This window comes from Primulina huaijiensis, chromosome 13, assembly GCF_012295235.1.
Source record: "Primulina huaijiensis isolate GDHJ02 chromosome 13, ASM1229523v2, whole genome shotgun sequence".
Taxonomy (NCBI): domain Eukaryota; kingdom Viridiplantae; phylum Streptophyta; class Magnoliopsida; order Lamiales; family Gesneriaceae; genus Primulina; species Primulina huaijiensis.
In genome coordinates, this window is record NC_133318.1 from 15,724,502 (window position 1) to 15,748,216 (window position 23,715).

The 23,715-nt window shown below is 33.7% G+C and overlaps 2 protein-coding genes and 1 long non-coding RNA gene across 3 annotated transcripts in view; 1 reads left to right on the forward strand and 2 right to left on the reverse strand.

Annotated features, from left to right (window-relative positions):
• The window catches only part of LOC140991527 (preprotein translocase subunit SECY, chloroplastic), a 10,779-nt gene extending 10,190 nt beyond the window's left edge, over positions 1-589 (reverse strand). Inside the window, exon 1 of the mRNA XM_073461516.1 lies at positions 235-589. Coding sequence (XP_073317617.1) covers positions 235-452 — 218 coding nt within the window. The 5' untranslated portion in view covers positions 453-589. The remainder of the gene's footprint in view (positions 1-234) is intronic.
• Positions 590-7,388: 6,799 nt separating this feature from the next.
• LOC140991931 (uncharacterized) lies at positions 7,389-9,772 on the forward strand. Its single transcript, XR_012177985.1, has 2 exons — positions 7,389-7,636; positions 8,432-9,772. It is a non-coding gene; the product is annotated as an uncharacterized lncRNA (long non-coding RNA).
• Positions 9,773-15,203: 5,431 nt separating this feature from the next.
• On the reverse strand, positions 15,204-19,561 carry LOC140991119 (protein SUPPRESSOR OF MAX2 1A-like). Its single transcript, XM_073461066.1, has 3 exons — positions 17,843-19,561; positions 17,184-17,478; positions 15,204-17,049 (listed from the first exon to the last, which is right to left on the reverse strand). Exons 1-3 carry the CDS (start codon positions 19,102-19,104, stop codon positions 15,436-15,438), a joined length of 3,171 nt encoding a protein of 1,056 aa, XP_073317167.1. The 5' UTR covers positions 19,105-19,561; the 3' UTR covers positions 15,204-15,435.
• Positions 19,562-23,715: the final 4,154 nt, after the last annotated feature.

Sequence of the window (23,715 nt, forward strand, 5' to 3'; positions counted from 1 at the left end):
AAATGAAAGCTTCAAGTTATTCTGAATTCTGTGAAGATATTACATTATACCAAAGCAACAGCCAAAGTTCACAATTAAGTACAAAAACAAGAACCCTGAAAGCAAGAACTAAACAAAATCGACAAAAAAAAAAAAACCACGAAAAATTGAATCTTTTAGAGTCTTCATGAAACACACAAGGCATGAGGACCAAAACCAATTTTCAAAAACATATCTAAATTAATATTTCGGTACCTTTGGTTGAGGATGCTACTTGAAGGGTCGCTACTGCTGCTGTTCTTTATGTGGATAGCGAGTGTTGCTCTGCAGATAGAACTATTACGGCTGTTGCATAAATATTTCCGAGGCTTAATGCAAAAGGAACGATTTTGCGAATTGGAAAGGCGAGGGAGTGAATTCGTGAAGCAAGAATAAGACGAAGATAAAGAAATTTGTCCTACTGAGGTCAACATTATCCTCTCTACAAAAATGATCGTACCCAAGAAGCACCTAACTTTTTTGCTCCGTCTATCAGATTTAAGACACCGAGCACCCTCGATTTCTGTGTAATCATTAGTACTTTGCACCCATAATTTAAAGGGGTTAAAAGATTTATGGATTTTTGTAGATTTTAAAATTCTACATGTATTCAATTAAAACTTTTATATTCTCTATAGAAGAATAATAGAGTTTAAAAAGTCAAATGGTATTCAATATTGACTTTTAAAAACTCTATAAAAGTTTATAAGTATTCAAATTTTCAATAGACTTTTAATAATTTCATGGAATTCATTAACATACAAACTTTAAAGCCTAAGGTACAACTATAAATTGTCAAAAATTGTATTTGGTTCAACCCAAAGATTTGGATGAATTTTTAAAACTTCTAACTCATATACAAGCTATTTATTTCTCAATCTGTCGCTTCACATCACCTCTCTTCTTATCTTCTCTCTTCTCTTCTTATCTTCTCTCCTCTCATCTATCTCTATCACTCTCTCAAATTTTCGAAGTGTATCTCTATATATATTTTTATATTTCTTTTTCAAATTTTTCATTTTTTGACTAATTGTTCATTTAATAATTTTTTATTTTAATATCATAAGAAATTTTGAATTCTAGAATTGATTTTGTGATTTTTAATTTATGATTTATACAAATTAATATAATATTCAATAATAATAAAAGATGATANTATACACATGTAAGGATTAAATGATTTAACTTTTAAATAAGTAAATTTATTTATTAATATAAATATTGAAAAATTATTTCAAACTGAATATGTTATATATGTTAATTAATTATTGGTTCAAAGAAATTAATAAAAAATAATATGTTATAATTAAGTACAAAATTTATAAAATCATATAAAAAATTCACAAAAGTCTATATAAATCTTGGAAAAAATATACATGAATCCACATAAATCTGTGAGATTCTGTAAAAGTCCATAAAAATCTATCAAATTCATAAAAGTTTATCATTTGAAAAAGTTATTAAAAGTTATCAAAACTCTGGATTGAATACAACTCACTAAGTGAAGTTTGCAGATTGATTTCAAAACCCAATTTTTTGTCAAGTTATGTGGAGATTCTTATCGGACATCAAAATATTTAATTTCATAATTATCTTTTTTATTTTACTAAAAAAAACATACACAAGTCACTTCATATTTCTAGAAAAAAAATCTAAATATTTTTTTTAAAATTGAACAATTTTTATAAATTGAAAATAATTTTATGTTAGTTATTTAATATTATTTGATCAAATTAAAAATAATAATAACATATATAATAATCATCTTTTACTAATATTAACGAAGAAATGATAGGAAAGGTGGTACGTGGACTGAGGGGGCGTGGATCAGTGGATATTTGAGATTCAAGGGATGTGGATCTAAGTTGAATTTGGGTCTTAGATTGAATGGGCTTCAGTATGCCACATGATTAATGGACCACGAAAAGATAACCATAGTGATCTGTAATCATTCTTGAATCCGATCTGATTATGGGCCTTTGATAAATTTAGGCCATAAAAAGCCCATAAGGACTTATTAACGGGCCATATTATAACAAATTTCGCAAATTGGACATCAAAAGGAAAGTCCAAGAAGCTATACGGATTCGGAATTTGCTCGATCAATGAGGTAATTTAGTACAGATTACAGACCAACCAACCGCAGCAGCAGAAAAAAATATTATAATAAATTTTAAAATATATACAATTTTATATTAGAAATTTTTTTATAAAAAAAATCTCAATTGATCCCAGAAATCGACATTAATTTTTATGAATCGATAAATAATAATATATAATTTTTGAAATTATTTTTGTACTAAAAATCATTAGTTTTTTTTGTCAATTAATTAGTATAAACAAATTAAGGTGATTAACTAATAAAACAATATTTTCATCGATATCCTATGCCCCACTATTTTATAAAGGCAAAAAATTGTGTGAAACGGTCTCATGAGTCGTATTTTGTTAGACAGATATTTTATTTAGGTCATCCATGAAAAAATATTATTTTTTATGCTAAGAATATTACTTTTTATTGTGAATGTCGGTACGGTTAACCCGTCTCACATATAAAAATTCGTGAGACCGTCTCACAAAAGACTTACTTTTCATAAAACCTTTTAGCAAAAAGTGTGGGTGGGAACAAATAACACCTCAAAGCCTTATCTTTTTGGCCTCATAAAAACAAAATAAACTGATGTTACTGCCATTCTCATTAATTCCCACATTTCTTTCATAATAATAATAAATTTTAAAACACAAAACTCTTACAACATCATCTTACGAATCAATTTTGTGATACAGATTTTCAACTCGAACCGACCCGATATATGAAAAACTATTATTTTTTATGTCACAAATAATTTTTTTTCCCCATTATAGATATACAAAACGACCGTCTGACATGACACCTAATCATCTAAAAATAATGTTGGTTTGCTTAAATTGTATAATTGATTTCAAAAAGAGCTTATGCCCCTTCTGTCACTTTCTTATTATTATAATATAATAATGTTATATATCCCTCTTTGCAAAAAAGAAGTTAAATGAATAAAAACATATTCACATGTCAGCCTCTTCTTTTTTGAGGATCAAAAAGGTGTGAATGATTGAATATTCGTGTTGTTCTTACATTTGTCATCTTCTTTGAAAGTGTGCTAATTAGACTTTAATTTTGATTGTGGACAAAATCGAATTAGGTTAAAAGTTAGTCCTTTTATTAATCTTAATTATTATTTTTTGAAAAGTTTGCGATACGATTGTCACATGGACAAAGACAATATAAAATAATTAAAATAAATAAAATACTAAGTGATAAAATACACCAAACATCGTGATTCAGCATATCCTGATTTTCAGAAGGGCTTCTTCTAAACAAACAGGTCTTCTATTATCACAAAAAGGTGGTGTTGCTGAAATCATCGTTTACACTAATAGACCCCATTATATTTGAATGTCAGCATAACTCTAGATTATTTCAATGACTATAGATACGGAGGAGGAGGAGGAGGAGGAGGAGGAGGAGGAGGAGGAGGAGGAGAGTCAAAAATTCTACCTAGAATACGTTTTAACAGTGGTTGTTCTAGAGTAAGATTATTAATGACAAAGTCATTATTAAAGATGTGTTTCTAGATGAAAATTTGTGGTACAACCTGGTTAGCATTGATCAATTGTGTGAATGGTTATTATGTTGAATTTCACGACACGTTTTTATTGTAAAATATAGCGACAGTGATATCATGATAACCGAACAAACAAAACAAAAGACCTAGAAAGTTGGTTGGTTTGATGAACGACTTCTTTATCCTACACGTTTTATTATTATGCATGGTAATAAGCATTGGTTGTGGCATAAGCTACTAAATCACTTGAATTTCAAGTCTGAGCAAGAAAGAAATGGTGACCGGACTGTCCAAAATTGATTTTTCCAAAAATAAGATCTGCATTGCAGTCAGTTAGGCAAACAAGTGAGATGTACTTTTAAAAACAATGGGTGTAACTCATTTACTAAATGCTTGGATTTATTGCACATGGATCTATTTTGTCTTATACAGGTAAAAATTTTTGGGAGAATGAGATATGCTCTAGTGAGAGTGGATGAATATTCCATGTATACTTGGGTGATCTTTCTACCGTCCAAAGATCATAAAAGTGTCCACTTGATCATCAAGATTTTAAAACGGTTGCAAAATGAGAAATATCTTGTGATAAATGTGATAAAAAGTTTTAGAGGCAACAAATTTACAAATAAAATCAGCTCATCCTATCTAGTTGACCAAGAAATCAATGTGAGTTCTCTGCTGCAAGGTCACTTAAGCAAAATAATGTTACTGAGATAAAAAAAAAATTTTAAGAGCAATTTTCGACTTCTCTTAAGATTTTACCACCAATTACAGAATTGTTTCTCCTGTTGACGCACCTATAGCTTATAGAAGCGGTTTTTTAAACCGTTGGTAAAAGTTGGAACACCACTCCTTTTGTGCTTCTAAAAAAAAGCATATTTTAAAATTGATTTCAAAACTCGATATGAGATTTAAAAACGGTCTGAAACAACTTTATTAACGAAATTTGTCATTATTTTTTACTTTCTATTAATTTTTTTCACAAATTAATATAATATAAATCTCAATACATGTTTGGTTTTGAGATAAATTTTTGGTCGATAATTGTGTGTACCATAAGTTCAATGGGAGATGATTATGTGTACCATAAGTTCAGTAGGAATAAGCATATTTTTCTGGTTTTATATGTTGGTGAGATTCTGCTCGCAAGCAACGATATAGAGTTGTTTCATGACCTTAAGATATTTCTAGCTAAGAATTTTGAGATAAAAGATTTGGTGACACTTTTTTTGTAACGGGTATCCAGATACATCGGGATCGTTCTCGAGATATTCTTGGATTATCTCAGTAAGGCTCTATCGAGAAAGGTCTTAAGCGATAGCAAGACTGTAAACCAATGGATACTATGTGGTTAAGGGAGACAAATTTAGTCTCAATCAATGGCCAAAGAATGATTTCGAGGAAAAAAAATGCAGAAGATTCCTATGCATCTGTAGTAGTGAGTCTGATATATGCTCAGATTTGAACACGTCCAGATATTACGTACGTGATATGAATGTTAAGACGATATTTAAGTAATCCAGGAGTGAACATTCGAAAACAGTCAAAAGAGTTTTACGGTACCTACAGAGAACAAAAGATTACATGCTCATCGGAGGTTGGATCAACTTGAGATCATTGAGTATACTGACTCTGCTTTGTTGGATGCCAATATAGTATGAAATATACTTCGAGGTACATATATCTCTTTGCTGGATGTGCCATTTCCTAGAAGAGTTTTAAACAGTCTCTTATAGCTTCTTCCACCGTAGCTGTTGAGTTTGTAGCGTGTTATGAGACATCCAATCATGGAATATGGCTGTAAATTTTTGTCATGGGACTGCACATCTTTAATGGCATTGAAATGCCACCAAGAATACATTGTGACAATAAATCAGCAGTTATTTATTCTAATAACAATAGGAGATCGGCGAAGTCAAAACATATTGATATCAAGTTCCTGGTTGTTAAAAAAAAAAATTCAGGGTGGAAAGTTATCTATTGAGCTTATCGGCACAAAGTTCATGGTTTCGGATGTGCTTACTAACGGACTACCTCTCAAATAATTTCATGAGCACACACTGCTCATATGAGTGTTATGTCAATTGAGTACATTTATTTTAGTGGTAATTTGTTATTTTAAATGTTTTTCAGTTGTAGACATTTTCATTTGCAGTTATGTAAATTTATTTTCTACAAAAATAAATTTCAAGTTAAGTTACACTCTAATTATAGTTTAAAGTGTTTTCTCAATAAGGTTTAAAGAGGATCAGTTGGAAATATGCATGTTATGATCACATTGTATGAAATTTTCATACTACACATCCACTTCATAATTCATGTCATTCAGTTGTGTTGGCATATGTGACCAATGATAGGTCTAGTTACTTTGAGTGTTGGGAAGATTGCTTTGATTCTATTTTGATGTGATTGATGGACCAGATTAGTTATAAATGCATTTCGGAATGACAACATTTTTGAGCTCATAAGATTATTCTCACAAATATAACTATAAGGTTACACATATAGACTAAGTGAGATATTTTTAGATCAATTTTATTTGTATGAGCTTACATGTGAATAATTATGTATTTTGGGTAGATTAATTTTATTTGTATGAGCTTACATGTGAATAAGATTATTCTCACAAATAAAGTGCTCAACTAATGTTTGAGTTATTGAGATTTAATGTATCTAATGGGTGGTTGTCATTTAATGGTGTAGATGAGAAAGTATAATTTCTATTTTTATGATGAACTAAAACATAAATATCAAAAATAATAATAGAAATTATCTATATATGGGTCATGGTCTCAAGATTGCGCTTAATCACGTTTCTTATTCTCTTCCTTTTAAGAAAATAATTCAAAGAGAAAAAACTAAAGGGCGTATATCTGGAATATCAAGACATGTTCTAAGGAATTCAGGATTATGATTGAAGGTTCGATTTTACTTAAGTTTTCAGTTAAATTCTTAATAATTTAACATGATGGTTATATGATTTATGTATATTTTTCACAACGATCACATGAAACAAACACCTGAACGACCTATAATTTAATCCTCGTGATTGAGTTATTTTATTTGCTACATCGATTTTTTTATATCACTAAGTTGAAACAAATTTGTGTTGGTTAAAAGTAGAAACTACTTGTAATTTTTTTATTTTAAAAAAAAAAAGTGTGGGAAGAACGAGTGGAGTAGTTGAGGGGAGGTTGTGTTGGCATAAAGTTGTAAAGTTGATGTTGATCGTAGGAAACAAAAGAAAACGACACCCTTCCCTTACTTTACCTTTCTTGCATGCACCAAACAAAGTACATTTGTAAATTATTATTATTATTAAAATTCAAAAAAACAATGCTGATATTGAGTTATTTTTCTAAATTATTTTTCTAAATAAGTATGTATACACACACTTTTATATATATATATATATATANATTAATATTAATATTGTCTATTAAATTTTTTAAAGAACTCTGAGCAACTATACTGTAAGGCCCTGTAATTAATTATCCGGTAATTTTGGCATAATTAGAATAATTATTGAGTTGTAAATTAAAATAATTATTTATGCCAAATAATTTCAATAAGTGTGTTAAAAATATGTATTTTAGAATATCGGAGAATTTAACGATATAAAATACATATAGAGTTTAAATAACACACGAGAGCAAAATAAATACAGACCGAGATAAATGAGCTTGAGTTACTATTTGAGTAATCAAATATACAATATATATAAATATACATACACATACACACATCTCATTGAAAAGAGAAAAGAAGTGTGAGAAGGGAAAAAGGGAAAAAGAAAGAAGAAATCCAAATTTTCGCAACCCTTGGAGCAGCTGCGGGAAAATCGCGATAACTCCTCCGTCCGACGTCCAAATCTCGATCGGTCTAAAGGGGTGTCTTCCTAACATCCTAAGCTTCGATTTAAGTCAGAAATCGCGAAGTTTGACCAAGGATTCGAGTAGAAATGACCTACTGTTCCGGCGCTCTGTTTCTGCGCGAATTCTTTCGGTTTTAGGGTGAGCGTTTTGTGTTGCTACGATTTATACAACTTGAATTTGTAGAAATGACCTAAATAAACTTTGTAGTGGTTTAAGTTTTCTGTTTATATCCACTAGAATCATTTAATTTTGATAAGAAACGGATTTGATATGATTTTTCTACCAAAATGTGTCAAAATGGAATTCTGTGTTGGAGCTGTGTACAACACCTACTGAAATTTGGGTTTATGGCATGATTGCACTCAGATTCTGAGTTTTTGGTTAAAAATAAAGTTGTAGAGCTATGCGTTGTCTTTGGTAATGATATAAGATTCGTTAAATTCCATTAAGAATTGTGCAAGTTATGCTTGTTTTTCTGGAACTGCTCAGTGTATGATATTCGTCCTGGGAATTCAGAAGTAGCAGTGTGTTCTTGAAAATTCTGAGAATAATCTAATGAGATTCTGAAGATGGTTTCAACTGGAGAAACTTATATAATCGAGTTATCTTTCATTTCCAATTGGCGGATATTGATTTGGGTAAAAAATGAGTTAGATATGAATTTTATGGTCATAGGGGCCGAATCTGAAACTGTAACAGAATTCATTTTTCTAGATTTCTGGTTGTGGATGTTTATCCATGTCAAGATGGTTGAATTTCTTGTTGACATCTTCTGATGAAATATGGGTTTTTAAGTTAGGATTCCAACCATGTATGATAAGTATATTTTGGTTAAGTTTTGACCTTAAAACTTAGCATAGGTACAAGCTGAAATTTGGAAATATTGTATTGAATTGGAAATTTACTCGACTTGTTATATCATCTTATTGTTAGGCCGAGAAGATCAAAGTTGAGCTTGTTGTCGTTATCAATCGGTATAGGTATGTTACAGCTCGGTAACATACAACGGTAAAACATAGATTATGTTTAATTGTCATTCTGTGTTACATGGATCGTGTTTATGACTTGTTGACTGTTGTAAATTGTTAAATGTCTTCGTTGTAATCTATGTTTATTATTATGACATATTATTGGCATTTATCATCGGGCATATAGTTATGACATTCATGTTGAGCCCTATCGTTCTTGTTAGCCCATTGTTGATATCCGTTGTTATCTGGCACTGTTGTTTACTCGGGATCATTATGTGTCTGATAGGCCTATACACGTGAGACCGTAGATATGATTGAACAATCTCGTGGTTAGTGCAGCCTTGTGAGGTGAGCGCTGGGATTGTGTCATCTAGTTGTTCTGTTGTGCCATCCTGTTATACCGTATCAGCTGTATGGAGGCCGAGTCAGGGGTGTTATTCAGCACAGCTTGGCATACCTCGCATACTTGGCAGGGCGGTTTAGCTGCATGACGATGTAGCTCCCCTGTGTTGTTGCTCGAGCATTATTCCAGTTGTTATCGTACCGTTTGTTGGCTCCTGTTATCCCGATTATTCGTTGAGCTTTTCATGCATTGCATATTACATTTTATTATATGATTATGCATGATTTATGATTATTGTTGTTATTGTTGAACTGTTTCAGACCAGAATCCTAACCTCAGTTGTTTACTGGGGGGCTGCTGTGGTTGCTGTTGGGCACCATGGTAGATCTCTCGAGTCGTTTTGCAGCATCAGGCCGAGGTTCCACCAATGGAGCTCGGGATTGAGGTTGGATTGCTTGGTTCTGTCAGTGGAGTTTCCCAGTTAGTCTATATGTATGTCTTGAGTTTGTTTCAGTCTTGTATTGTAGTTTATTTGCCGGGGAGATGCCCCGTGTATCTGTAGTGATATTTGGTTGTTTTTGTGATGTTTTGAGTCGACCCTATGATTCTTATGATCTGGTGAGTATGTGGTAAGTTTTAATTTCTGTTTAGTCCTGGCCAGTGCGGCTATAGGTTGTTGACTTCGGTTTTTGTTTTATGACTCTAGTTGGAGTATATTTTGATATAAAATGCTGCTTGAGTCTTTCGGGATGTCCTGCTTACAGGGAGGTCATGCCGAAATTTTTCTAGGCCCTGAGGTCTGTTTTAAAGTATTTTTAAACCATTTTCGCTGCAGTTTTAAATCAAACCATTATTGTTTGATCATTAATTGTCGTTAGAGTAAATGGGCCTCACATCTACAATATGTTATATGTACAGTTTTGAAATTCATCTCATTCTAATATATAATCAGTTCATTCATGTTCTTTTCCCCAAAAGCTAGCCATAAGTTGCTCTTTGATCGTTCAATCTCGTGACTCCAATGATCATTCTTACTCTCTTCAGCCTCAATAATCACAGGTGAGACATCTTGATTGAGTAGAATTTGAGTTCAAATAATATTCAATTAAAATTTATCAAAATATTATTAATATTTGAGTCTGATGCAGTAGAAATTCTCTTAGTTTTTAAATTATTGTTTTAAAAAGTGTCGTCTAGACATTAGGCGGTGAACAATTTTTAGAAAAGTAATCCCTATTTAAGGCGTCCGTCTATTTTAATATATAGAACTTTTTATTTTTTAAAATTTTTACTTTTCTTAAAAGGTTATTCGATATATTTTTCAATCAATTTATATCGAAAAATAATGATGAATATGTCATTGATTTTGAGTTTGAATCGATATAGATGAATTATTGAAAAAATATGATGATTATCGAGAAGAATTAGATATTTAGGTTTAAAAAAATCGCCTAAGCTTCCTAGAAGCTAGGCGGTGGGTGACCATCCGCGTATCACTTACCGCTTTTTAAAACACTTTTTAAATAATTGAAGCCATGTTAAACCATCTGTTTGATTAATTTCAATAAAAATAAGTTGTACTCGCAACAAATACATTAATTTTAGTCATTTATCTACTTGTCAAACTTCTTATTAGAAGGTTGTATAAAGAGTCATCTAAAATGATGAATGATGTTTGGATTATATTAAAAATAAATAAATAAATAAAGTAAAATATTTATTTTGAGATGGACATATTATAAATAAGGTCACAATCTGTCAATCTCGCTGCCCATAATTGTCTATTTCATAGACGAACTTGTTGCATGGGCGATGCGAGTCAGATGGTAGGACAACGTGATGCTATCAAACTTTAACAGTAGGACTAATAAATGCAAACACATGCACGGTTCATGGTTTAATTAGGATCAATGAATCATATTATTGCTTCTATTTTTCATATATATATATATATATAGATATATAATTTTGATATCCTGCACACCTACCGTGCACACCTATGTGAGCACCAATGAAGTGTCACTCACCTATTGGATGTGATGAAATATAGAAAAATTGCGCANTTAGGACTAAACTTTTATAAGTATATTAAAAGTTTTAACTCGTGTTATTTGTATAACTCAAATCTTTAGATCATATAATAATCCAAGTCTCATGTTTTGATCCACGTATTTATAGGAATACAATCTTCCAAATAATGGTACGTACCACTCGACTTGGGATTTGTGGAAATCACCAAATGCATAATTTTGGACTCGATATAAACGGCAAAAACGATTGATTGCTGCTCTCGAAAAAACTATAGCAAGTGAAAACGATTAAATTCAATAGAGATGTGTACTCATAGAACAAGTCTCGCGTTTCGGCCTGCTAATATGTGAATCTTCAATCTTTGTATGTGAAACAAGGAACGAATTCAAATTGAAAAGACGATGAAATAATTGACACAAATTGTTGGTGTGCATCCAATCTTGTGGGGAAAGGTACCACTTCTTCTTCCTAATGTTCACACATTTATTTTTTCGAAAAAGATACATAAGATTCATCCTAAAAGACAACCAATTATCACAATCTCTCTAGGCAATAAATTAACAATAATAGTTTCTCTCGTGATCTGTCTTTTAATCGATCTCATATCTATAAGCAACGTTCACTATAAAGCCTACGTCCGTCCATTCCTTTCAAGTTTGATTGTGGAAATTCTATTTTCTCTACTATTAGTATTTTCTCTAGAAAGAAAAAAATAATAATAATAAAATACATCAGAATTTACTATCAATTCATTCATAACTCAGAAAAACGAAACCACCACTTACAAAAGATCAGACTAATAACGTATACTTTACTTTATCAACTAAAATATTTAATCTGAATTCATCGTGAACACTTATGTAAACATCATACGTGCATTGTTTTTCGATCCAATTTGTGGTTATTAAAAGAGACAATTGCTTAAAAAAATCCATTAGGGGGCATTAAAGAGGTGGGTTGGCTGTTAGCTAAAAGATATATTAAAAGATTTATCACGTCGACTGGAAAATTAATTTTTAAAAGAACAAAATTAAATTTAAAAAAAAATTAATAATTGCCTGTTTTTCAAGCATGGCCAAGAATAGAACATTTATGTGGTGCTGCTTTTGCCTGTGCTTGATATTTTTACAAGTTGACGACTTTTTAATTGATTTAATTTTAAATAATTGGATCATATCACGACATGTTCTACAAAATATATTATGTAGATAGTTATATATTATCATATTTCGATAATCGTCATTATAAATTTGATTATTGTTTATAAAATTTATAATTATCTAATTATATTAATTATTAATTAAAGAACCACATATATTTTTTAACATTTAGCTAAGCTTAGCACATGGGAAAATGTGTGTTAATGTATTTATTTATTATTATGACATGAAAATTTCGAGAGATTTGATTTGCGTCGGTTCACCCACTGTTTCCAATTAGATAATCCAATATTTTATTTTGTGTAAATAAAAGAGTTTAATCACATATCTACGTGTTGTGAGACCGGTCAACCAATCCAAAATTAAAATAAAAAACAATCATTTTAACATAAAAAATAATATTTTGATCAAGATGAAAATCTATCTCAAAAAATTAATATATTTTTTAGAATTAAAATATGGACAAAATTCACTAATTTCAAAACTAGTTACTCGACCTCAACCATTTAATTTGGACATTAAAATGAATTTTTGGCTGATGAAAATTCTAAAATTAACACTCTTTGTTTATTTTTGTCCAAGACAAAAAATTGTGTGAGACGATCTCACGGGTCGTATTTTGTGAGACGAATCTCTTATTTGGGTCATTCATAAAAAAAAGTATTACTTTTTATGCTAAGAGTANTTTTTTTTTTAATTAAATGTCCAAGTTCTGTGTATATAAATAATATGCAAACTTTGACCTTTACCATATTAAAGAATACAAACCATAATATATTCACCAATCACATTTTAAATAATAGCTTGACCATATTGCGTGCCCGTAGCGTGACTTTTAACTTGACATCATAAAATTGTACAGATATAATTTTATTAACAATATTATTTATTTGTGAAAATTTTAAAATAATATAATAAAGGTAAATTGTGAGATGATTTCACAGATGTATATACGTGGAACGGATCGAGGTGTTTCATGTCTTGAGTGTAAATAAAATATTTTAACATAAAAATTAATATTTTTTCATAAGTCGGATAGGGTAGCAGATCTGTTTCACAAAATTGACTCCTGAAACGATCTCGTAAAAACTTTTGTGTATAATAAAATATTATATTTCACCTATCAAAAATATTATTAAATATTTTCTCAATCTAATTTTAAAATTTTGGTTAAACCTCTTGGCTTGAAAGGTAGCCTGTTGGTGAGATTACATTTTTGCTTATGTAACTTAAACATTTTTTATTTTTGATAATATTATCAATCAATTCACAGTCTTAGTCTACTAATTCATATTATTATTTTTTTTCAATTTTAATCAATTTAATTGAAACAAAAAAATTTATTTTTATATTTATTTTAAAGAAAATCATGGGTCTATACATTAAAAGTAATGTCAAATTTAATTATTATTTTTTATTCTTTATTATTTTTGGAAAAAAAAATAATATAAAATATCTTAACTATACCTGTAACATAACTTTAAAAAAAAAAAAAAATCTGGTCCACGAGGTTGCCGTGTTATGCCATAATTGTCGAAAGACTTTCATTGTGACAACGTTTAACAAAATGCGACACGTCGCCCATGACAAAACGTGTCATGTGGGCCCCACAGTCCGAAGCGAATAATAATCAAACCCAAAAGTTTAAATTTGACCACGCCTGATGGAAAAAGTATGCCAGCTCAAACTATTACCGAAATGACATTTTTGCCCTCAAATATTCCTTGACAAAAAAATATTACATTCAAAATTTTCTATTATAAAATATATATACATAAAATCTGGTTACTTAAAAGAGTTATTAATTTATAAAAAAAAACATATTTTTTAGTAATATAATAATTTATTGTATCACATTCAAGAAGTGACAGAGTAAATTTGTTGTTCCTAAAGTTGGCAAAAACTTGTGTGAGACGGTCTCACGTGCCATATTTTGTGATCACCCATGAAAAAGTATTACTCTTTATGCTAAGAGTATTAATTTTTATTGTGAATATCGATAGGGTTGACCCGTCTCACAGATAAAGATTCGTGAGACTGTCTCACAATAGACCTACTCACTAAAGTTTATAATATTTTAAAAACTTTTTTAGAAGATTTAAAATTCTAGCTTATTAGAGTACCAAAGGGAACATAGTAAACGTTGCGCTTCGTAAGCACGGACGCTGGTCCACGTAAGCGACAGATTATATATAAAAACCGTCGCTAATTTGCGACAGTTTTTTAAACCGTCGCTAAATTTGAAGCAGCGACGGTTTGTAAACCGTCGCTGTAATGGAATCTGCGACGGTTCAAAAACCGTCGCTAATTCGAAATACCTACCTCTTTCCACGCTACCCATAATTATATCAACAGCGTGCACATGTACGCCGCGGATAATCTTGAATTTTCAACGGCTTGCAACTTTGCAGCGTGCAATATACGCTGGGAAAAGCCATTTTTTGTAGTGAAGACAGAGAAAAAAACAAACAAGAAATTAATCAAGACTAGAATATCTCAATTAAATGTTGTTCATTTTCCTCAACATCATCCTGTGGTCGAATGTCATGTACAAGATGCTGCGAGACCAACATTAAGCAAATTTGTAAAACTGTGTATGTTCGACCAAGACGGAGTCTTAAAATCCTGCTGACCAAACAAACCAAAGTCAGTCATCCCTGAATCACTGAAAAAACTAGGTTGAATAGTAGAGGGTCCTGAAAAAACTTATTTTTTGATGAACTTATTATCTGTTTTTTTCTCTATCTTCACTACAACAAAAATGGTTTTTCGCAGCGCGCAAATTCTCTTTCTGCAGCGTATATTGCATGTCTGTTGAAAGTTCAAGATTAGTGACGGTTTAATAATCCAGATTCAATTTTAGCGACAGTTTAATAATCCGTCGCTAATTAGCGACGGTTTTTATATATATTCCGTCGCTAAAACATTCCGTCGTTTACGTGGACCAGCGTCCGTGCTTACGAAGGCACGGATTACAGTAGTTTTGAAAATGTTTTTTTTTTTACGTTATTTTTGAAATTTTTTTTTAAAATTAAATTATTTTTGAAAAAAACCCAGCAAACGTTTCTTTATTATTATTATTATTATTATTATTATTATTATTATTATTTTAAATAAAGATTTGAAGAAATTATATTTTCTTATTTTATTTATTATTTACACAAGCATTGGATTAAATACATAATACCTCAACGAGGAAGAGTAGCTAACAATTATTACATTATCAACAAATAAATAAATGGTAAAAAGGAAACATTTCGAGGGTCGTACGTTGGACTGTTCAAATTTCACTCTTTAAAAGTTGTTTTTTTACTCTTTGGTTTTAACATTTCCTATATCCTAACAAGGTAGTCTAGTCTCCGTATTTACGAATGTGTCTAAAAGAAATCATAAAATATGATTTGTACCAAAAAGTTTCCAACTTCACACTGCTTACACTAAGATGCTACTTGGCAACCAATCTCCATTAGTCTTGCTCTTGCCATGGTCGATGGAACGGGACTCGATCACGAGACGAGCAACCAAGTTACTCCTGTCGCCGAACGGTAGTCGCGCCTTTAGCTGATCGAAGCTTGGTGCCAAAACATTTTCAACCCATTTTTCGAGGCTGGTCCGGTCATGCCATAGCCCGCCTAAGATCTTTTCAACTACATCATCTTCGACTTCTAACGACAATTTGTCATCAACTGTCATGGCAAATTTAACGGACATTGTTTTCTTGATCTCCTGAGTGACAAAAGCCGAGTCAACTGGCTTGAATAGTATGGTGTCATCAACATTATTTACCAGTTCTTGAGGTACCGAGGAAATAGAGAATGGCCGGTTCACAAGGCCAAGATCGTCTTCCTGGTGCGTCGTGAGATCGCTCGAGTTGTGAGATTCATCTGTTCTATGATCATCATGATCAATGGATGCCGCAAGATTTAGGTCGAGAGAAAGGCCAGATCCCATTTCTTTCCTTGATTTCACCGAAATTGGTCCGTGTTCTTCGTCCAACCAATTCACTCTTCTTTTTGAACTTTTATCTCTTAAAACCAGTCCCAACTGCCAGTTTCCACTTGCTGTGGAGGCAAGCTTCTTTTCATCTACAAAATGACCATTTCTCAACAATTCGGGATCAGGTGTCGACCAATCTCCCGTGAGAACAAATATGGAATTTCCAAGACCGACTTCACGACCATGAGAATCAATGAGCCTGCCTCTCTCAATCGCACGTTTTATGCTCCCACGAACCAGCATATCTGCTTCATCGATATCCTCGAGCAAAATCACCGAAATAGGATTCCTTCTGATGGCCTCTGTAATGCGATCAATTGCTGTTTTCCCACGGAAGTTCGTATCCAAATCTCCATCATCCCTTCTTGTGCCAAGACATATCGTTATTGGATTTGCACCACATATCTGGTCAGCCAAAACGGAAGCCATCTTCTTCTTAGCAACTCGGTCCGGTCCAGTGAATAATAACCAAATATCGCCCCTCGATGCACCACCACGACGCTTTCCATTGCCTAATCTGCAGCATGTAATTGCTGAAGCAATAGATGAGGCTGCTTCTGCTTGCCACCATGCTCTCTCCATTAGGCCCTTTAGGAGTTTTTTGTATGTATCAGCATCCAATTTATCGGCAAATTTATCGAGCAACTTAGTATTTGTTTCAGAAGAGATGCAACTGAGAAAATCTTTTGCCTGATTTTCAGGAGCTTCTTCAAGCACACACTCTGTCTTTTTTCTTCCAAGAACAAGATCTGTCTGCACTGGACTTCCAGGACGACTATTCTCACGTTCTGCAAGTTGTTGGCTCGCTACCGGGGTTGTGTTTAGTTGAAAAGTTTCCCCGATGGGTTTCATAGTCTGCAATTTCGGCTGAAATGATGGACGTGAGAGTAAGTTTGGATTCAAGAAACTCGTCATTGAGAGAGTAGGCATAGCAAGTTTTTCTGAACGTTTATTCTGATGAAAGTTTGGATGAAGATTCAAGCAAGCATCCTTCCATTTCTTCTGAAGTTCTTGAGTTTTCTGCTTCGAAAGCAACCCTTGTTCTTTCCCCTGTAAACCAAAAAGCAACATAAGCACCCATTGATTAAAGTCACGAACCTTTAAAATTCACAACGGAACCAAAAAGCAACATAAGCACCCTTTGATTAAAGTCATGAACCTTTAAAATTCACAACGGAACATACCAGTGGCTGATCGGTTGTTTTAGCATCAGTACTATCAAGTTCAACGTTTCGCAGCCATTGTGGCAAAGATGGCTTTGTCGTGTCTTGCTTAGCTTCGGAAAATGATTTCTCGATCGCTTCAAGTTTAGCCAGCTCTTTTTCGTAATTTTCGGAACATTGAGAACAAAAGGCAGTTCGTGGAGTAGTGTCCAAGTTCTCAGATAAACTCCTAGTCGAAGCAGGAAGTCGAGTTGGAGTAGCCTTTAGAGGATTCAAAGACTCGATTGGATTGCATGAAATCCTCTCGGTTCCAAGTCTATACATATAGAAAAATAAGATCATCATACAAGTAGCAAAACATTTTAAAACGCTGATATCCTCGTCCTTTCAAATTCAAATGTGCAAGTTAATGCATCAAAGTATGACGAATAGAAATTCTTTAAGAATCCCAATCTAGTTACCAAGAATTCTCTCTTTTTGCTCATCAAGAAGATTGTCACATGAACTATAATCAAACAAGAAATTCATATCCCAGATTCAACCCCATCAAACGGTCAAAAAATCAATACACAACAAAAATTCAATCCTCGTATATGATAAGTAATTCAATCATCAAAGCATAGAGTATATCTAACTGCATCCGAGAACCAAAATCAAATCAATTTAATGCAAAAATATACCTGGGAAACATTCCAGGAAGAGGCGATTTCGAAGCAATGGGCACTGCCTGCAGATCCAAATCACTTTCCATGGTTGAATGATAAACCTGACACCTCAAATAAGTCTCACATGTTGCAGTTCCAATCAACCAAAGCCTATAATCCTTACTCCCACCTTCAAATCGAGTCAATAATTTCGCCATTTCTGCTATGGCAGCCCTTCCAATTTCAGAAACCATTTGCTGTTGCTGCATCAAACCAGAATTCGCAGGCTGCTCCACAAGCCATTTCAAATTACCCAAGTCAAGAATCACCCCTCCGGTCCCAATCTTGCTATCAATCAGGCCTCCTAATTCTTTGATCTTTACTGGTATCTGATTCTTATCAGATAAAAAATCTTTGTCCATGGAGATTATTTGAACATTTTTCAGAATTTCATTATTTCCCAGTTCTTGATTCTCTATCTTTCTCAATAATTCCTTCACCAAGGATTCAATCTCGGTATCGCCTACCAAAACCGGGTTCTTTTTCTTGGTTCTTGCCATTATTTCCAAAACCCTATTCACTTCTTCACCTTTCTGAGTGGATGCTTGTCCTGCACCGCCCTGCTGCAGCCGTGGGTTCAAGTAACGATAAGGCACAGGGGAAATATGTGCCACTGGAGATGATAGTTGACCTGGATTAGAAGGGATTCTCGGTACAATTCCTGCAAAGTTTGCTACAAAATTTACATTACCGACACTAATTTGATGCTGATGATTCGCTTGCGTGGTGGAGCTATTCATTGATTGTTCTATGGTGGATTTTACAGCTGGGCTTGAAAAGCTTGCCTCCCTCATCACACGGCTGACACTGGGATCATCGAGTATGGATATAATCAGCTGCTCCAGCTCCACTTTCACGGCGAGAAGCGGCTGCTGCTGCTGCTCGGGGCAGCCGCGCCGTTGATTCGCTTGAGCTCTCTTGAGCGCCGCCATGAGGGCGTTTGAGATCGGAGGTTCCGTCGCTTGAGCCGACACGTTTTGGGCGGTGGGGAGCCGTTCGAGGGCCACGCTGAAGCAGAGCTCCAACGCGCGGCACTGAAGAGGGTGGCTTGAATTGGGGTGAGAACGGATGCATGCCTGCCGCAGAAAACCCGTCGGGGAAGCCAGCAAGGTGGCCGCCACGTGCAGCGGCGTCGTCTGGCCATGGTTCCGGCGTCCGGCTTCCGCTATGGAAAGGTTCAGAACGTTGGCTGCATCTGATGTAAGGGTCTGCTGAATCGTGCTTAAAGCAGCTCTCATATTATTCTCCCTTATCAGAATTAACGATTGGATTCAACCACAGATGAATCTAAATACAGATCTTCCGAACTCGGAATCTTGAAAATCGCCGCAAGAAAATGCTTGAAAATCCAAACTCGGACCAACTTATAATCGACAACATACAAAGCCCGCTAAATCCAAAGGCAAGAAACAAACTTTACAGAAACTGAAAATGGAAACCCAAAGAGTGAATCTTGGTCTACAGGACGATGAATTGGTTGGTTTTGGTTTATTTCAAGAATCTCTCAAACCTTTTCGTAATTAAAATAAAATATACAGCAGACACACACACACATATATATATATCATGTATATATTAATTTGTTCGCTCTGAGTTTAATGTGTGAGCTTTTAAATGTGCGAGACCAAAAAGCTGTGTAAGAAATTCAACGCGAAAAGGAAAGATGAGACTCGTTCTTTCACACAAACCATTTCCCCTCTCTCTCTCGCAAAGGCGGTAGACTATAACATTAAATTATGGGTAACTTGGTATTCAGTACCCATTTTTTTTTAAGTTTGGTTTCAATACCCAATTTTCCAAAATACCCCTCAAACCTTATTTTTAAATAATTCATTTTTTTTTAAATTTAAAGGCCCATCATGCTTCCGTAAAATAGATTAAATCTTTTACTTTTTTGACCAGAATGCCACCGGGTTATATCCACCGTATTTTACGAACTGCTCTTCACAATCCAACCACACGATCGCAACCGATGGTTACAGACGCAGATTCCTTCAGTAGCACTTAGCACAACCCTAATTCGTTTCCTACCTTAGGGTGTACAGTAAAAGATAAAATTTTGAAAATAATACATGAGAGGGGCTAAGAGCAAAGATCTCTTTATTCAAATACAAAATATTATTATTACATTGAAACCTCCTGTAGAGGAGGAGGAACTTGCTTAGCTACTTATAGTAGCTGAACTTGAACAACACATAAACTTGAAAGAGAAAATATTACAACTTATGATTAAAAGAAATGAGGAAAATGTTCGATGATCTTCACTTCCTTCTTCCTGCTTTATTTATAGAAGGCTTCTTCGGATTTGAAACTCGGACTTCAAATCTTGATAAGCCTTTACAGCTTGCCTTGGGACCATGTAGTGGTTGAGTGGTCTTTTAAAATGGTCCCTCCACTTTTCTTGTAAAACGTCTTTTTCTAGATTATCAATCTAGAAATCAACTTCTCATCTTCTCTTAGCTCTCCGAGATACCAATAGAGATGAGTCTGGAATAGATCTGCTGTTATCTCATTACCCTTTTCTTTGTACATCTTAATTATTGATCTAAGAGCAGCAGCTTCACTTCTCTTGTAATTTATCTTTCTTTTCAAAACTTTAAGATATACTCGATACATCTTTGAGTTTTGATTTTCTGGTGTGTTTTACTGGTTCCAAATTACATGTATTTATATTGTGAATTTTTGGGTCCAGTTTCTTGTTTTGATTGGATTTCCTTTATCTTTAAAGATAAGCTATCCAATGTTCTTTGTCATTTTTTCACCGATTATTGGTGGTCCTGTCCTTCCACTCACATGGTGGATTTTCTTTTGGTGAGTGGGCTTGATCACATGTCCCTTTTAATTTTGTCGAGGAAGCTTAGGCTTTTTGTATCCTTGAGGAAAATGTGAATGTGGTCCTTCCCCACTTGTCCTTGCTTCGGTAGAAGGTTTCTGATCAGATCTCGGTTTGAAACCTTTACCGAACTCCGGTTCTTTCTGATTCTGGCATTCAGGACAGATGTTTTCTGACCATCTTCCTATATGTGCCATATTACAGAATTTTCGGCGAGTCTCTTTACTGGCCGGCAGCTTGCTGTTCCACAGAAGATTTCTTTTCTTCTCGGATATGTCTTCTGCAAAGCTTGTAGTTTTTCCTGTCATAGTGTTTAATAGGAATGATCCATTTAAAGAATTTTGGTAAAACTTAAATGGAAACTTGACTTTGTCCATCTCCGTGAGACAGACCCAGATACCCCATGCTCTCCTAGTAGATATGTCATCTTCATTGAATGAAGAAACTAAGGGGGTTTCATTTGTAGGAGAATCCTTTATAAATTTTTGAGAATTCATGTCTGGCCTCCTTAGTTTGATGAAATGAAAGGCTTCGTGTGAGCCTTTCCCTGCTGGTTCTGGTGCTGCACTGAAAAAGTATAGCTCCAAAACATCTTCTCTGGACAAATGATCATTATTTGCCCAAGTCTCATGAACAGCTTCCTGAATCCATTTTGGTAATGCTGATATCTCCGGTAAGCTGGGCGAAGTAGTATAAACTGAGGCAAGAGCCCCAAATTCATACCAGGCTTTGGCCTCCTTTGGATATGAATTTTGTTTCATCCATACCCTAGGATATTTTCCCGCAACATCAACTCGAACCATGGCTGGGTTGATGCCAATTCTTGTGTTTAATTTCTCCCAATTCTGTCGGTAAATCTGAAATGGAGAAATTGTATTTTCATTAGTACCAACCTTAGTTTTGCCTTTGTCAGTACGAGGCCTAAGGTTGATCTCTCCCTCTTCAATCCCCGAGGTGAAGGGTTGACTTAAGGACTCGATATAAGGATCTGGAGTCTCAATTTTTGTTTCAGCCGACTCATCTGGAGATGATCCCGACTTAACACTTGTGCTGGGGGGATTTGAATCCCCTGCTCCAGGTATAGAGTCCTGTACTCGAAAACTCTCCATTTTGGAAACCAGTGGTTTCTCAATGCCTTGGAGGATAGGCCTTTGCATTACAGACCATAACTGAGTATATGCCTGTAAACATCCTGTAATTCGATCAGAGACAATTCTCTTATCAGCTTGTTGAAGCCTTCCCGCAACTTCTGCGTTTAGTGCTAACTTGTTAAACTAGGTTTGAAGCATTTCAAGGTGTTCCCTCAAATGCCTCTGCATCTTGATAATATCATCAATGTCAGTGCTGTCCATCTCTTGTTAAAAAATCTGCAAGAATGTTTTCATGAGATTTAATTATCATAATACCAAAAATATAATTTTGACATAATGCCTGCCATCTTAATAATCTGGCCTTCTCAGGTTTAGATTCAATTCTATTCCTTAAGAAAGATTTCACCTGTGTGTTATCAACTTTCAAAATGAATTTCTTTGCAAGTAAAAATAATGACCATTTTTCAAAATCCCTTTTTACTGCATAAAATTCTTTCTCGTTGATATGCCATCTTATGGCTTCTGCATCTGAGAATAAACCGTTACAATACCTGCATGGTTGTTCTCCATCTGGTGTGAGCTTAGTAAGAACTGCTGCCCACCAATGATCACTGGCATCAGTATACAATACCAGATCATCCTCATCTTGAGGAATATCCATTTTTGGAAGATTCTTACAAATCTCCTTTAATTGGCATAATTCTTTTGTGTGTTCATTCGTCCATATAAATCTAGCATCTTTTTTCAATAATGGACTAAACACTTTCCTATGTTTTGCTAGGTTTTTGATAAATATCCCAGCAAAATTAACAACTCCTAAGAAACTTTGGAATTGCTTCTTGTCTTTGAGACTTTCTAGAAAACTCTGCACTTTTTCCACTATGTGTTCTTGCAGAATAATTCCTGACTCATCGATTTCAATTCCGAGGAATTCAATCTTTCTTGTAGCAATGACTGCTTTATTTTCGGATAAAACCAGTCCTTCTTTTTTACAAACATTAGAGAAAATCTCTAAATGCTTAACATGTTCATTTATATTTTTAGACGCTATTAAAACATCGTCAATATAAAAAAACATAAATTTAAAATAATCTTTAAAAAGATTATCCATCTTTCTATGAAATATCTGGGGTGAATTAGCCAATCCCATTGGTAATACTTCCCAAATATAATGTCCCTGAGGTGTAGAGAAAGCTGTAAATTTCTTGCTTTCTTCTTGCATCCGAATCTGATAAAATCCGGACTTACAATCAAACTTAGAGAATATCTTAGCATTGCGTATGCAATTTATTAGATGTTCTCTACTAGGTATAAAATACCCATCAAACTCCAGAATCTTATTAATTTCTTGATAATTGATAACTAATCTGGGTTTTCCTCGTTTTATCTCACCATGATTTCTTACCAGAAAACCTGGACTACTATATGGTGACATTCCTGCTTTGATTAAACCCAGGTCCAAATGTTCCTTGATTATAATCTGTATATCCCTTTTATCAATAATATTCATTGGGATAGGCTTGCAACGAACAAATTCATACTCTTTGCCTTCCTTAATTTTAAGGCAAGCTTTGAGTTGATTTCTGTCCCACCATGCCAAAGGATCTTCATTGTAATTTTCTTTGATCCTTTTCTTGACATCTTCTAAGGATACCTTAGATTCAAACTCTACTTCATTCTGATGTAGAGTTATCTTCAGGTATTCCATATCTTCTGGTTGGAGCGTTTTATCTGCTCTCAACTAGAGCATTGTTTCTCCAAACCTTCTAGAATCTTTCATTTTTGGATTCAGAAGTTGTCCTGAATCACCACGCTTGCTGCGAAACTGGATCGGCAATTTTCTGTAAAATGCCTCTCTTAGTCTCTGGACTATAATTTTGTGGTTACAAGGAATTGTAAACATTAATCTTCTAGTCGCATTTTCT

Excerpts from the sequence above, each read along its gene's own strand:
- LOC140991119 (XM_073461066.1), bottom strand. The coding sequence starts at position 19,104 with ATGAGAGCTGCTTTAAGCACGATTCAGCAGACCCTTACATCAGATGCA. Across the intron at positions 17,479-17,842 it reads CTTCCTGGAATGTTTCCCAG|ACTTGGAACCGAGAGGATTT; the intron begins GTATATTTTTGC and ends CTATATGTATAG. Across the intron at positions 17,050-17,183 it reads AAACAACCGATCAGCCACTG|GGGAAAGAACAAGGGTTGCT; the intron begins GTATGTTCCGTT and ends TTTGGTTTACAG.